This window comes from Oryctolagus cuniculus, chromosome 15 (genome assembly GCF_051225735.1).
Source record: "Oryctolagus cuniculus isolate XC-2025 breed Fujian yellow rabbit chromosome 15, ASM5122573v1, whole genome shotgun sequence".
Lineage (NCBI taxonomy): Eukaryota > Metazoa > Chordata > Mammalia > Lagomorpha > Leporidae > Oryctolagus > Oryctolagus cuniculus.
This window is the reverse complement of record NC_142881.1, coordinates 85,507,857-85,523,577: the sequence shown is the minus strand read 5'-3', so window position 1 is coordinate 85,523,577 and position 15,721 is coordinate 85,507,857. Positions and strand designations below refer to the sequence as shown.

The following is a 15,721-nucleotide window of genomic DNA, read 5'->3' as shown; positions in this document are numbered from 1 at the left end:
TCCCAGTCACCACCAGCAACGGCTAGGACCGGACTCAGAAGCCGGGTCTCACTTTCCAGGTTTTATGTTGTACCAAATACGCTACACCCCACTTGTACTGGCCATACTTTCTTTACCTGCCTCATCTACAAAGTCTGTCCCCAGCCCACCCTGCCTGCCCCCGCATGACAAAACAGTGAGTGACACACAGATATGAGCTGCCCTGAGGTTCTGAGGGTGACATTGACCTCTCCGGGTCTTTTCATTCGTAGTAAACAAAACCTGCAGCTAACCACTGCGGTGGGGCAGAGTGGATGCTGGGTCTTTCTGTTTCATTTCCACTTCCCTTCTGACTGCTTGACTGGTCTTCCTCCGTAAATATGCCGAAGGCCCAGAATGTAGAAGGCTTGAACTTGAGGTTGTAAGAGTCCACTCGTGTGGCAGCAAAAAGAGCTGGAGCTCCCAAATGGTACCTCTTGCTAGAGGCGAGAGGAGGCAGAGAAAGCTGCCCATTGGGACAGCTGGTGTGGGCTAATGTGGCTCCAATGAGGGGTCGGGGGAGCCAAGAGTGGCACCCCAGGGTGCACACCTGGAGGACTCTGGGGCATTCATGCATGAAGCCAGCCACTACTAAGCCTGGCCTGGTGCTGTGAGCTGGGACAACTGGGAAAAGCAGGCCCAAACCCTCCAAGCCAGCAATGCGGTCCCCTAGACCTTCCCCTCCAACGTGCTCCCCTGCCCACGCTCCTTTCCTTCCAGAGCACTGGGACAATAAGCTGGCATGCCCTTCTGGAAACTATTCTGCACGACACCAAAAGGTGGATAATGAAATATTTTGGTTGTGATCTTGTGTCATGTAGCCCTGTGTAAGGGCTGCATTGAGGCGTCTGGATCAGATGAGCCTGAATACCACATGGATAATGGGTCAGCTGCGGCTTCCTCCCCACCTGCATGACGGCCTGATTCTCAGAAACCAGCTGGTCTCTCCCTTCTTTAAGAAACTTTCGAGTCTTCCACTTCCTGTCCCTCCCTCCTCTCACTTCCTGTCAGCTTCCTGTCCCTCCCTCCTCTCACTTCCTGTCAGCTTCCTGTCCCTCCCTCCTCTCACTTCCTGTCAACTTCCTGTCCCTCCCTCCTCTCACTTCCTGTCAGCTTCCTGTCCCTCCCTCCTCTCACTTCCTGTCAGTTTCCTGTCCCTCCCTCCTCTCACTTCCTGTCAGCTTCCTGTCCCTGTCTCTCAGCTTCCTGTCAGCTTCCTGTCCCTCCCTCCTCTCACATCCTCTCAGCTTCCTGTCCCTCCCTGCCTCTCAGCTTCCTGTCAGCTTCCTGTCCCTCCCTCCTCTCACTTCCTGTCCCTCCCTCCTCTCATTTCCTGTCAGCTTCCTGCCCCTCCCTGCGTCACACTAGCTTCGGTGGATTCCACTGGTTCAGTGACCCACCCTGTGTCACCAGACCGTCCATCTCCTCTAACGACTTGTTCCAACAATACTCTCTTCTGCCACTTGTGTTTTAACTGCCCCATGTTTGCTGCCTCTTCACACCCAGGCTTTAGTAAGACTTCAGTCTGTCTTATCTTACCATTTTCTAATCACATTTAGAACTTCTGTGGCTTTGTTTGTGGTTAAGATTATCCTGTTTTGTTTGTTTGTTTTCGTTTCCTGTACTTTTCTTTCATCAGTCTGGTATCAAAGTTAGCTTAGAAAATGAACCGGAAGTACTCTCCTCTTCTGTTTCCTGGAAGAGTTTGTAAGTCTGCAATGGTCTAGTTCCTGACTGGCACACGCTCACTATAAATAATCTGAGATGGCCGGCACCGCGGCTCACTAGACTAATCCTCCGCCTTGCGGCGCCGGCACACCGGGTTCTAGTCCCGGTCGGGGTGCCGGATTCTGTCCCGGTTGCTCCTCTTCCAGGCCAGCCCTCTGCTGTGGCCCGGGAGTGCAGTGGAGGATGGCCCAAGTGCTTGGGCCCTGCACCCCATGCGAGACCAGGAGAAGCACCTGGCTCCTGGCTTCGGATCAGCGCGATGCGCCGGCTGCAGCGCGCCGGCCACGGCGACCATTGGAGGGTGAACCAACGGCAAAGGAAGACCTTTCTCTCTGTCTCTCTCTCTCACTGTCCACTCTGCCTGTCCAAAAAAAGAAAAAGAAAAAAAAAAACCCAAACCTGAGCACTAAGAGTCTTTGTGGACGTGCTTTTGTTTTATTTTTTTAAGTTTTAAGTTTTATTTATTTATTTATTTAAAAGGAAGACTGATGGGGGGGGGGTGTCTTCCATCTGCTGGTTCACTCTTCAAATGCCCACAACGGCTGGGCTTGGGACTGGGCCAGAGCCAAAAGCAGGAGCCAGGATCACCAGGCAACAGGAATCCAAGCACTTTGGCCAGTTTCCATACTTTCCAGGCACATTAGCAGGAAGCCAGGACAGAAGAAGAGTCGGACTCCATCCAGAACTCTCTGACATGGAATGTGGGCAACTTAGCTCTGTGCCACAACACCCACCCTGGACGTGGAGTTTCATACAATGTATTTGGTGGTCATGTGATCCTTTGGATTTTTTCTTTCTTTTTGAGTGAGATCTGGAAACTTAGATGTCCTACAAGATTGTTCAGATGAGCTAAATTTTCTAACTTATCAGTGCTGTTTGTGACCCTATCTCTTTTCTTTCCTAATATTATTTTCTTCATTTTATGTATTGGTGTCTTCTCTTTTCCTGGACCAGTCTTAACACAGGTTTGTACATTTATGAGAACCAGTAATTGGCCCTGATGATGCATTTTTACCCTCTATTTTATTCATTTACATTCTCACTTTTATTTTTCCCTCCTTTTTTCTTCCACTGTTGTTTTGCTTATGGGCACCAGTCAGAGTCCTGGCTGCTCCACTTCTGATCCAGCTCCCTGCTAATGCACCTGGGAAAGCAGCAGATGGCCCACATGCTTGGACCTCTGCACCCATCAGGGAAACCTAGACAGAGTTAAAGGTCCCTGGCTCCAGCCTAGCCCAAGCCTGGCTGTTGTGGCCATTTGGGGAGTGAACCAGCAGATGGAAGATCTCTCTGGGTATGTGTGTGGGTCTCCCTTTCTATATAACTTTGCCTTTCAGATAAATAAGTAAATTTTCCAAAAATTATAAATGATTTCAGATTCCCCCATTGACCCTGCTCATCATCCTACTACTATTTCCTCAATTAAGGTTTCAAAATCTTCCAGCTAGGTGCCTGCCAGAATCTCACAGCCAATCTCTCAGAGATGGGACTCTTGCCACTGGAGAAACACACCTAAAATCACTGAAAATTCTAACATGATATTCTTCAGTCGGCTTCCTTAGACACCAGCAGCTTGGAAAAACTTATCAGCCCTCTAAAAATTATTTGCATAAGGCTCCAGCCTCATCACTCAACTTTGGTCGTTTATTCTAAAGGAAAACTTTAAAGTGAGAGAAATACATGCGCAAGAGACCTGTTTCGACCAGCACTCACAGCAGCAAAATACAGAAATCCTGTGAGAATTGGACAACAGAGGAATGGTGAAGGCACGACGAACAATCACACGGCAGAAAGCTATTCTGGCCTCAGAAAAAGGTTTCTCTGTATTTGCAAGAAAAATTTTTAAAAGAGTTTGTGATTTGAACAAGTCCTTAAAACAGTTCCTTTTTTTTTTTTTTTTTTTTTTTTTTTTTGGACAGGCAGAGGTAGACAGTGAGAGAGAGAGAGAGACAGAGAGAAAGGTCTTCCTTCTGTTGGTTCACCCCTCAAATGGCCGCTACGGCTGGTGCTGCGCTGATCTGAAGCCAGGAGCCAGGTACTTATCCTGGTCTCCCATGAGGTGCAGGGCCCAACCACTTGGGCCATCCTCCACTGCACTCCCTGGCCACAGCAGAGAGCTGGCCTGGAAGAGGGGCAACCAGGACAGAATCCGGTGCCCCAACCGGAACTAGAACCTGGAGTGCCGGTGCCGCAGGCGGAGGATTAGCCTAGTGAGCCATGGCGCCAGCCAAAACAGTTCCGAGAGTATGATCCTGGGTGCAACCTAAGACGTACGTACTACACATAGAAAGTGCTAGAACACAGTGCCACCGAATCCCACAACAGCTCACTGGAACTTGGGTGAGGAGGCTTCTCCACTCCCAGGTCCTTGACCTCGGCATCTGTGGGTTTGCAGATGGAAAACACAGTATTGGACAAAACGTGCACTGCTCCGTAACGTTTTTGATGGCTGTGACTGAGCTGAACACAGACAGGCTTTTTCAAGCCATTATTCCCCCATGACAGCTATTTTAGGTAAATATGCAGTTTTATGTTAAAAAAAAATGCAGTTACATCGCATTAGGCCTGCAAAGTCATCCAGAGAGGATCCAAGGGTGCAGCAGGGTGTGTGCAGGTTGGATGCAAACACGACCTGAGTGTGTGCAAATCGGGGCGTCTGCAGGGGGCCCTCACAGATTCTGAGGAACCACTATATTCTATAAGAAGTACATTTTAATTTTTAACAAAGAAACAATTTTGAAAATGCTCCCATGGATCTCCTCACCTACAGGCCAAAGCATTGGCTGTGCCCTTAGGCCCCTTCTGCCCATCTTCCCTCCCTGCCCCTTGAGCTCATCTCGACCTGCAACCAGGACAAACCTGCAGGTGCCCACTAAGCCGCTTGCCCTGGAACCCCATGGCTGCGTCCCCATCAACCTGGAAAGTCCTTTGCCCTTGGGAAGCTGCCTGATTTAGTCCCAGAGTCCCCCCTCTCCAGGGGCCCTGTGCCTGCCTCCCTGGAGCACCTAGCTCATTGCTGTGCCACCACGGCCATCTGGCTGTGGGTCCTGAGAGTCCCCCTATCCCCAGAACACGGCCAGTACCTGCTCCTGTTTTCCGCATGGGTCACTGAGCCTCAGGCATACTATCAGGCAACTCTCACGTGATGCTTCGAAAGAATTGTTTGGAAAGGCAAAGGGCCACCCAAAGGCAGGGGGATAACATTGTGAAACCCTCCTGTGGGGGCTCGGGTCATGGCACAGCAGGTTGAGCCACTGCTTCTATTCCATGATCCTCTATCAGAGTGTCGGTTCCAGCCCCAGCGACACCGCTTCTGATCCAGCTCCCTGCTAATGCACCTGAGATGGTGGTCCAAGTGCTTGGGCCCCTGCCACCCACATGGAAGACCACGATAGAGCTCCTGGTTCCTGGCTTTGCTTTGGCCCTGGTTGTTGTGGCTATCTGGGGAGTGAACCAGCAGACAGAAGCTCTGTGTGTGCATGTGTGTGTAAATAAGTCTTTAAAATAAATAAATAAATCCCTCTAATGCATTTGGTACTTGACACTTTTAAATTCCTTTCTGAAGCTCTCTGGTTTAACCCCCACGACAGCCTGTGAGGACGAGATGATGGCCTGTATTTCCAGAATGAGAAGAGTGAGGCTCAGAGAGGTTAAGAGACTTGCCTAAGGACACAGCCCCTACGTGGCAGGATTTAATGATAAACCAAGGTGCCTGGGCTCCAAAACATTTACTGACAAAGCTGTCCTGCTGGGTGTACAGGAAATGTCAGACTTTCCTAGCATATGTTTTTGCTATCATACTCTCTCCTTTCTCTCTCTCTCTCTCTCTCTCTCTCACACACACACACACACAATACAAACTTTCTCTCTCATACACACACACACAAAATTTCTCTCACACACAAATACAAACTTTCTCTCACACACACACAATACAAACTTTCACACACACACAATACAAACTTTGTCTCTCTCACACACCTACACACAATACAAACTTTCTGTCTCTCTCACACACACACAATACAAACTTTCTGTCTCTCTCTCACACACACACAATACAAACTTTCTGTCTCTCTCACACACACATACACACAATACAAACTTTCTCACACACACACAATAGAAACTTTCTCTCACACACACAATAAAAACTTTCTCTCACACACACACAAACTTTCACACACACACAATACAAACTTTCTCTCTCACACACACAATACAAACTTTCTCTCTCACACACACACAATACAAACTTTCTCTCTCTCACACACACACAAACTTTCTGTCTTTCTCTCTCACACACACATACACACAATACAAACTTTCTCTCACACACACACAATACAAACTTTCTCTCTCTCACACACACAATACAAACTTTCTCTCTCACACAATACAAACTTTCTCTCACACACACACATACACACAATACAAACTTTCTCTCATACACACACACAATACAAACTTTCTCTCTCACACAAACACACACAAACTTTCTGTCTCTCTCACACATACACACAAACTTTTTCTCTCTCTCCCTCTCTCTCTCTCTCTCTCTCTCTCTCTCTCTCTCTCTCAGAGCCGTTCTCGGTTTACCTCGAAATTGCAGAGAATATTCCGGAAGACACCAACGTTGGCGATGGCGGACGACCTGAAGCCCAGTTCGGCAGTGCCAGCAACCGACAGGAGCAGCTGGAAGATGCGGTGGTTCAGCAGCGAGGCCTTCTTCCTCAGGAGAAACGCCATGATCTGAGGAGTGGGCACACAACGGCGTCCTCAGGACTACCATCTTTCCACTGCACCTGCTGCATGCCACCAGCACCTGTGCTCTCCCAGCCTTGCCTCAGGCCACACCCATCAGCTCTGTCATTCTGTCCGACACCAGCAGCCGACATGCAAGCCTCCATTCCCGGATGGGGGCCCAGGGATCCCGACCATTGGCTCGGTTGCCAAACCCATCTCTGAGGCTAAGATGACGCCTCCCACCAAGCCTCTGTGTTGGCCGGGGTCACCCCCAACTCAGGCTGTCCCTACAGCGGCCATTTGGCCTAGCGGAGACTCAGATCCTGAGTCACACATCAGAATGACAGGATTCAAGTCCCAGCTCCGACTCCTGATTCCAGCTTCCTGCTAACGCACACCCTGCGAGGATGAGTTCCAGGCTCCTGAGCTGAGCCTGGCCCAGCCCCAGCTGTTGTGCAAGCTTTGGGAGAATGAGCCAGCGGGTGGAAGATCTCTCTTTTTCTCTGCCTTTCGGGTAAAGGAATAATAGTAAGAATAATAATAACAGAACTAAAACGTGGCTAGCATCTCCTGAGCACTTATTCTGGTCCAGGCTCAACGGCAAGCCTTTACTTGCAGGAAATTGTCTAATCCTCATGGCAACCCTCTGATGCAAGAGGTCTGACAGCCCATGTCTGACAGGAGGGGAAACTGAGGCAGCAAGTCGGAGGCAGCAGCAGGATTTCAACCCCAGCAGTCTGGCTCTGCAGCCTGGTCTCTTAGCAGATCTCATCATGCAGAGGTTAGAGCGGGGAGACCACAAATGAGTCTGGAATTTATCAGAGAAAGTTCTAGAACCCAGACAGGTGAGCGTCCCATCCTGAACACAGCTCCCCTCGGCGGGCTGTCCCTGGCCCTCCTCCACAGCCACGATGCGGGTCTCAGGACCTCGGGGCAGGAGGGGGGACTTTCAGCCTCCGAGGAGTGACAGCGAGCCGGGGAGGCGGAGGCTCAGACAGGACGGTGGTGTCACCTGGTACCCGCTGATGTGCCGCATCAGGCGGTCACACATGGCGTTGCTGCTCAGGACCGAGTGCAGCACTTTCACGGCCGCGTACATGGTGTGGTCATCTGTCGCCAAGGAGATGAGGCCCAGGAGGATGGCGGGCCCGCCGATGAAGTCCAGGCTGCTGGCGGCCGGGCTGGAGTGGAACACCCTGACCCCTGTATGCACAGAGAGGACATCTGTCAGCATGGCACAGCCTCCATGCGACCGGAAGTCCCCAGTGACCTGGCTGAGCCACTGTCCACTCTCAGACAGCAGGGCCTGTGCCCTGGGGACAGGCTGGGCCAAGGGCAGGGGCCTCTGAAAAATCAAAGGTAGCAGTGACCCCACGCCGAGCCTTGTTTGGGTCATCGGTGGAGGCCTCGGCTTGCCTGCCTCTGTCCTGGGTCCAGAGTGCCACACGCCCTCTGAGTCTCAATTCCTCACCTGTTGTGATGACCTTGGGCTCCTGTTTGCCTCACTGATCCTCCTGGGGTGGCCCCTCGCACCTGCTCACTGCTTTGCTCTGGCCTGGCTGTGTGGTGCCAGCAGCCTCCAACAGTCAACCACTGCCTTTGTTCATGGCCACCTGCGCTCCCCAGTGAAGATGCCAGCATGGCCAACAGCTGTGGCCAGGTGGACAGAGCCCCATATGCCCGGGGACACCAGCTCTCTGTCTGCCTCTGCTCCCAACCCTGGTGCTTCCTCCTCACACCCCCTTGCAGGCACCATCCTGCCTGCCGGTAGAATCCGCAGGTGCACAAAGCCTTCTTCCCACCAGCAGTGAAGCGATCATAGCCTGACTCACCTAAATGGCCCACAGCCACGGCGCCGATGGTGCGAAGGCAGCCTGGGAGGTGGCCGGCAGAGTTTCTCATCAAGAACACAGGTGTGACATTGTCACGGGACGAAGTGTTCATCTGGAGAGATTGGCGACAGTCAGGTGCAAGAAACTCCCGGCAAAGGGGCAGCCGCCGCTCGTGAGCTCCCGGAGGGCAGGGCGGGGGATGGCACAAGTGTGTGATGATCAGTGCATGATGCTAACTGAACTGGTGTCAGGGGACTGAAGCTAAACTCCTCCCAGAAGTGACCAGAGTGAGGGGAAGTTTGTGCATATGCGACAGCTCACGGTGAGGGAGTCAGTGGGGGCAGGAAGCTAGTAACGGAAGCTGTCACCTTCCAAAGCGGGGGCTGTGTCCACACCTCCCAGCTCCCACACCTCCCAAGCTCACTACAAAGAGGTGGCCTCTGCCCAGGAGGGTGAAGAGCACACACACAAAGCAGCCCGAGCTCATCAGCTCCAAGCAAGAGAGAGGAGGGCACGCAAACACGCAGGAGATAGGAAGCCGTCACTCTAACGGTGTCCTCATGGACAAGCACATCGGCTGTTGCAAGCGTACGGTGAAAAATAAATAAATAAATAAATAAATAGCTAGCACGAGGCCAGCCTTGCGGCACAGCAGGTTGGGCCACTGCCTGTGAAGCCTGCATCTCAGATTGAGTGCCAGTTGGAGTCCCAGCTGCTCCACTTCTGATCCAGCTCCCTGCTAATGCACCTGGGAAGGCAGCAGAAGATGGCCCAAGTGCTTGGGGCCCTGCTACCCACGTCGGAGGCGCATATGGAGTTCCTAGCTCCTGGCTTCAGCCTGGCCCAGACCTGGCCATTACAGCCCTTTGGATGGAACCAGTGGAGGGAAAATCTCTCTGCCTTTCTCTCTCTAACTCTGTGTTTCAAATACATATGATAAACGTTTACAAAAAATCACAGCAAGCCAAAGACCATTTTGCATGAATACCCAGACAAACGGAGGTTCAACAGTGTTCTCTGTGTCACAAAGAAATCTAAAAGATTCCACTGGGGCCAGTGTCGCAGCCTAACTGGTAAAGCCACCACCTTCAACAACGGCTTCCCACCGGTTCACATCCTACCTGCTCCACTCCTGATCCAGCTCTCTGCTAATGGCCTGGGAAAAACAGCAGAAGATGGCTCAAGTACTTGGGCCCCTGCCTCCCCCGGGGAGACCCAGAGGAAGCTCCTGGGTCCTGGCTTTGGCCTGGCCCAGACTTGTCTGTTGCAGCCATTTGGGAGTGAACCAGTGGATGAAATATCTCTCTCCTCTGAAAGGCTTACTTTCTCTCCTCTCTGAAACGCTTACTTTAAAAATAAACAAATACATCTTAAATAGAATATACATTTTAAAAACCTTCAATTGGTTCTTGCTGTACCGTGAAGAGCACCTGCTTTCTTCTCTGAGCAATAAAAAAAAAAAAAAAAAAAAAAAAAAAAAAGGCTCCACCTTGGGGGAGATTATGGACTGGGGGGAGGCAAAGGGCAAAGACTATTGTAATAAATGGACTTGGACTTGGACACACGCGAGTGTGGGTCTTTGCAAGAAGAGGGCAGTGGATGCAGAAGCAAGCCAGAAGACCAAGATGCCAGCAGACCGCAGCAAGGGCGGGCGGCAGGCGCACCTCCTTGGCGATCAGGCGGCTGTCCACCTCGTTGTAGGCGCTCCTGATGTCTGCGATGCTGGTGGTACAGGAGCTGGCTACGTGAAGTCCAAAGAAAATCCGCTCCTCTGCGACCAGGGGCACGGCCTCCCTGTCCAGGTCCTCCCCTGGAACGACACACCCTGAGTCACTCGCTGGCTGTCTCCCTTTGCAGGGAAGAAAATGAGTCCTCAGAGGATGAAACCCCCATGGCCTCAGGGCAACGCGAGAGGGTGCACCTGTGCTGTGGCGGCGTGTGGTTCTGTGTGTCGTGGGTAGCATGTCTTGGGTTTTGCCCCACTGATGCTTCTCTGATGCTTATGGAAAATCGTGGGGGAGCTCTCCCAAGACTGACACTACCATAAAACAGACATCCCACGTGAAACATGATCAGAGTTTAAGTCATCTTATCAGGGCCGGCACTGAGGCACACACAGGTAAAGCCCCCGTCTGCCACACCAACAGCCCATATATAGGCACTGATTCAAGTCCTAGCTGCTCGGCTTCCAATCCAGCTCCCTGCTAATGTGCCTGGGAAAGCATCAGAAAATGGCTCAAGTCCTTGGGCCACTGCCACCCACATGGGAGACCCGGAAGAAGCTCTTGTGCTTTTTTGTTGTTGTTTTGTTTTGTTTTGTTTTGACAGCAGAGTGGACAGTGAGAGAGAGAGACAGAGAGAAAGGTCTTCCTTTGCAGCCGCGGCCGGCGCACTGCGGCCAGCACACCGCGCTGATCCGATGGCAGGAGCCAGGTACTTCTCCTGGTCTCCCATGGGGTGCAGGGCCCAAGTACTTGGGCCATCCTCCACTGCACTCCCTGGCCATAGCAGAGAGCTGGCCTGGAAGAGGGGCAACCAGGACAGAATCCGGTGCCCCGACCGGGACTAGAACCCGGTGTGCCGGCGCCGCAAGGCGGAGGATTAGCCTAGTGAGCCGCGGCGCCGGCCCCGGAAGAAGCTCTTGACTCCTGGCTTTGGCCTGGCCCAGCTCTGGGTCATTGAAGCCGTTTGGTAAGTGAACAGCAATGGAAGATCTCTCTCTCTCTCCCCCCCCCCTCCTTTCTTTCTCACCTCCTCTCTCTGTAACTCTCCCTTTCAAATAAATAAAGCTCTTTAAAACTATATAAGACATCTATGAAGTATATAGGCTTTCTCTCTCCCCAAAACCAGAACACGAGTGACAAGGAAGCTGACTTCTCAAAAGGCAACAGGCGGGGCTGAAAGGACCAAGGACCAAGAGCCGTGTGCCCATCAGGAGCACCCCCTTTTGGAAGGAGCACACCAGTCCCAAGAGGATGAGAGCCCGTGACCTCCAAGGGAAGCGCGGCACGACACCGGGATCAGGGGGACTTCGGCTCCAGGCTTGGCGCTGCCATAGGAAGTGGCGTGCAAAGATACCCTGGGCCCTTGACAGCCCTCAGCGGCCCTGGGCCATGCCCTGAGCGCCCGTGCACTGTCACATTTATCATTCTTCCCAGCTGGGAGCCGACCCCTCGATCTGATGGAGCCTAGCAAGCTTGGCTGCTTGCTTGAACAGCCAGTGATCAATGAGGAAGACGTGGGTGTTTTGTCTGCCTGTTTAATAATTGACAACAACAGTATCCTTTAGTTAAAAAGCTTCTTCATTAAAAGGAATGTAACTTATTTATCTCGTTCTCTTCTCTCTCGCTGACGGTATAACCCACCACCTCCTCCATTAGGTGGCTCGGGGTTGAAGCCTAAAGGATATTGTCATTTCCTGCGCTGTGACATGTTCTGCTGGGTTGTAAATATATAACGATCCGAGTCCAGAGGTCTTTCCTAATGACTGACCCGCGCCGAGCTGCTCCTTTATAAATAATGCTATAAATAACTGGATGTCCACATGTGAACTCACATCAGCAAAAATATTATAAATCACAAGGCTGCCTACCTTGGGCAGGCACAGCCTGGAAGTTACCACAGTACCGTGGGCCCAGTTTGATGAGAGCCTCCAGGGTTTCTAGCGAGATGGCTTCTTCAAAGAGATACGTAGGGCCAAGACGCCAGATTAACGCCGACTTTTGCTTCCAGAGTTGAGGGGTCGCGATATATCCATAAACATCCACAAATGAAGATGGGTCCATGGAAAAGAAAGGCCCAGGTAGGGGCTGAATATACAGCATCTGTTGACATAAAAAGAAATCTGCAGACTGAGCGGTGCTTAACCCCAGAACTAATCAAATAAATGCACAGTGAATCAATACGATGCACTTTATCCTTGTCTCAAAAAAATTTATCTAGGGGTTGGCAGTGTGGTATAGTGGGTAAAGCCGCCATCTATGATGCTGGCACCCCATATGGGCGTTGATTTGGGTCCCGGCTGCGTCTCTTCTAATCCAGCTCCCTGCTCATGTGCCTGGGAAAGCGATAGAAGATGGCCCAAGTGCTTGGGTCTCTGCCACACAGAGGGGAGGCCCGGATGGAGTTCCAGGCTCCTGGCTAGCTGTTGCACCCACTTGGGGAGTGAACCAGCGGATGGAAGCTCGCTCTCTCTCTCTCTCTCTCTCTCATTCTCTCCCTCTCTCACTGCAACTGTGACTTTGAAATAAATAAATAAAAAGAATTTAAAAAATGACTGGCAAATGCGAATAGGATGCAGCAAAAAAACAAAATATAAAATGCTTGTGGGAGTAAAAAAAAAAAAAAACTGTAGCTTTGGAAACAAATTTGCTAAGAAACATTGAGACATAAAAATCCATCTTTTTTGCCTCAAATCATTCCACTAAGAACTCAAATACCTAGTATTGGCAAATGAAGTCTAATGTAGGAACAATCATTGTAGACATACAGATTGGAAAACAAGAAATAAAACTCTGTTTGCAGATGACATGTCCATGCAGAAAATGGCAAGGAATATTTCTTTAAAAATCTCAGCACCGGCTTCAGTGCAGTGGTTAAGATGCCTCTTGGATGTTCTATCCAAGTGCCTGGGCTCAAGTCCCAGCTCCACTTCCAATTCGAGCTTCCTGCTGATGCACACCGTGGGAGGCGGCAGGTGGTGGCTGAAGTACTCGGGTCCCTGCCACACACGAGAGACCCAGGTTATGTTCCAGTCTCCTGGCTTTGTCCTGATCCAGCTCTAGCTGCATTAACCACAGAGGATGGAGATATCTCCCCACTCTTTTCAAATAAATAAAACTAAATTAAAAAGAAAATAATTTAAAAATTTGATCACATGCTTGAGATATCCTTAAAAAATACTCTTAGAACTAATACATTCAGCAAGGTCACAAGATACATGATCAGTACATAAAAATTAACTGTGTATATATAGACAATTATACATTGTGTATATGTATTATATGTATAATTATATAATGAACAAGCAGAAACTAAAATCAGTATCATTTATAATTACTCAAAAGTATACAAAATATGTAGCAAAACATATACAGAATCTGTATATCAAATGGAGGAGTGTACTATGTTCATGGAGAAGATAAATATGACAAAGATGTCATGTGTTCCCAAACTCATCTACAAGCATAATACAATCCAAAATCCAAACGAGGTTTCTTGTAGCCCTAAACAAATTATTTCTAAAAGTTATATGAGAAGGCACAGGGGCCAGCACTGTGGCACAGCAGGGTAAAGCCCCAGCCTGCAGCACCGGCATCCCATATGGGTGCCAGTTTGAGTTCCAGCAGCTCCTCTTTCGATTCAACTCTCTGCTATGGCCTTGGAAAGCAGTGGGAGATGGCCCAAGTCCTTGGGCCCCTGCACCCAATTTGGGAGGTCCAGAGGAAGCTCCTGGCTCCTGGCTTCGGATCAGCTCAGCTCTAGCCATTGTGGTCATCTGGGGAGTGAACCAGTGAATTGGAAGACCTTTCTCTCTCTCGTTCGCTCTACCTCTCTCTGTAACTCCTTCAAATAAATAAAATAATTCTTAAAAAAAAAAGATAAGGCATAGGTCCTAGACTAGCTTAAACTATTAAAAAGAAAACTAAATGGGAAGAATCACTCTATCCAGTATAAGACTCATTATATGGGGGACAGCGCTGTGGTGTGGTAGGTTGAGCCTCTGCCTGTGGCACCTATTTGGGTGCCAGTTCATGTCCTGACTGCTCCTCTTCTGATCCAGCTCTCTGCTGTGGCCTGGGAAAGCAGTGGAAGATGGCCCAGATACTTGGGCCCCTGCACCCGAGTGGGAGGCCTATAGGAAGCTCCTGGCTCCCGGCTTCAGATTGGCCCAGCTCTGGCTACTGCAGCCATTTGGGGAGTGACCCAGAGGATTAAAGACCTCTCTAGCCAGCGCCGCGGCTCACTAGTCTAATCCTCCGCCTTGCGGCGCCGGCACACCAGGTTCTAGTCCCAGTCCGGGTGCCGGATTCTGTCCCGGTTGCCCCTCTTCCAGGCCAGCTCTCTGCTGTGGCCCGGGAGTGCAGTGGAGGATGGCCCAAGTGCTTGGGCCCTGCACCCCATGGGAGACCAGGAGAAGTACCTGGCTCCTGCCATCAGATCAGCGCGGTGCGCCGGCCGCAGCGCGCTGGCCGGGGCGGCCATTGGAGGGTGAACCAACAGCAAAGGAAGACCTTTCTCTCTGTCTCTCTCTCTCACTGTCCACTCTGCCTGTCAAAAAAAAAAAAAAAAAAAAGACTTCTATTTGTCTCTCCCTCTCTCTACATGTAACTCTGCTTCTCAAATAAATACATCCTTTTTTAAAAAAAAAAAAAAAGACTTATTATATGGGTATAAGATAATGTGGTACTGGTAGAATAATAGTGATAGATTAATAAAACAGAAAAAAGCAGCCATAAATAAATCTACACAAATACATCCCCCTGAGTTTTGTTAAAGATGCAAAAGCAATGCAATAGAGGAAACAGAGGCTCCTTCAACAAATGTTGGTGGTGCAACTGGACTCCATAAGCACAGAAATGAACTTCAACCTAAACTTCACGCATTGTACAAAAATTAATTCACAACAGTTCATAAACTTCAATGCAAAGTGGAAAACTACAAAGTTCACAGAAAAAAGTAGGAGAAAATCTTCAGGATCGAGGGCCAGGCAGAAAGTTCTTAGACTTGATCCCTAATGCACAAACCATGGAAGAAAAAAGTAATGGCTTATACTTCACCCAAGCTAACAAGTTTTGCCCAAGTGCAAGAGGATAAAAAGAAGCCACCATCTAGGAGAAATTAATTGCAAATCACATATATATCAATATATATAATACATATAATATATATAATGCATAATAAAACACATATGTACATACATATGTTTAAACCCATATAACAAAACTGTTGATACAAATAATGCAATTAGAAAGTAGGCAAAAGATATAAATGGACATCTCTGAAGGAGACGCACAGATGCAAATAACCACATGGGAAAATACTCAACCTCATTAGCCCGTAAGAAAATGCAAATTAAAAGGCAGGGAACTTTCATATAGCCCATATGAAAAATGACAGGGCAGACATTGTGACACATCTGGTTAAGCCTGACATCCCTTATGTGTACAGGTTTGAGTCCCGGATGCTCCACTTCCGATCCAGCTCTCTACCATGGCCTGGGAAAGCAGTGGAAGATGGCCCAAGTCCTTGGGCCCCTGCACCCACGTGGGAAGCCCGGAAGAAGCTCCTGGCTCCTGGCTTTGGATCAGCCCAGCTCTGGCCGTTGCAGCCATTTGGTCAGTGAACCAGCAAATGGAAGACCTCCCCCCGCCCACCCCGTCTCTATAACTGTCTTT

The 15,721-nt window shown here is 49.9% G+C and overlaps 1 protein-coding gene across 7 annotated transcripts in view; it reads right to left on the bottom strand.

Moving 5' to 3' along the window:
- The window catches only part of WDFY4 (WDFY family member 4), a 269,215-nt gene that overhangs the window by 156,307 nt on the left and 97,187 nt on the right, over positions 1-15,721 (bottom strand). For 6 of the 7 annotated variants that reach the window (XR_016221811.1, XM_089314169.1, XM_051837552.3 and 3 more), the window contains exons 20-24: positions 11,917-12,148; positions 9,989-10,134; positions 8,325-8,436; positions 7,505-7,695; positions 6,346-6,498 (exon numbers count right to left, since the gene is read on the bottom strand). Coding sequence is in view for 6 of the 7 variants with exons in the window: in XM_089314169.1 (XP_089170295.1) it covers positions 6,346-6,498; positions 7,505-7,695; positions 8,325-8,436; positions 9,989-10,134; positions 11,917-12,148 (834 nt within the window). In the remaining variant the exon portion in view is untranslated. Of the gene's footprint in view, positions 1-926; positions 1,031-6,345; positions 6,499-7,504; positions 7,696-8,324; positions 8,437-9,988; positions 10,135-11,916; positions 12,149-15,721 lie in introns of those variants that run through there. The other variant, XM_089314170.1, reaches the window with a different exon arrangement.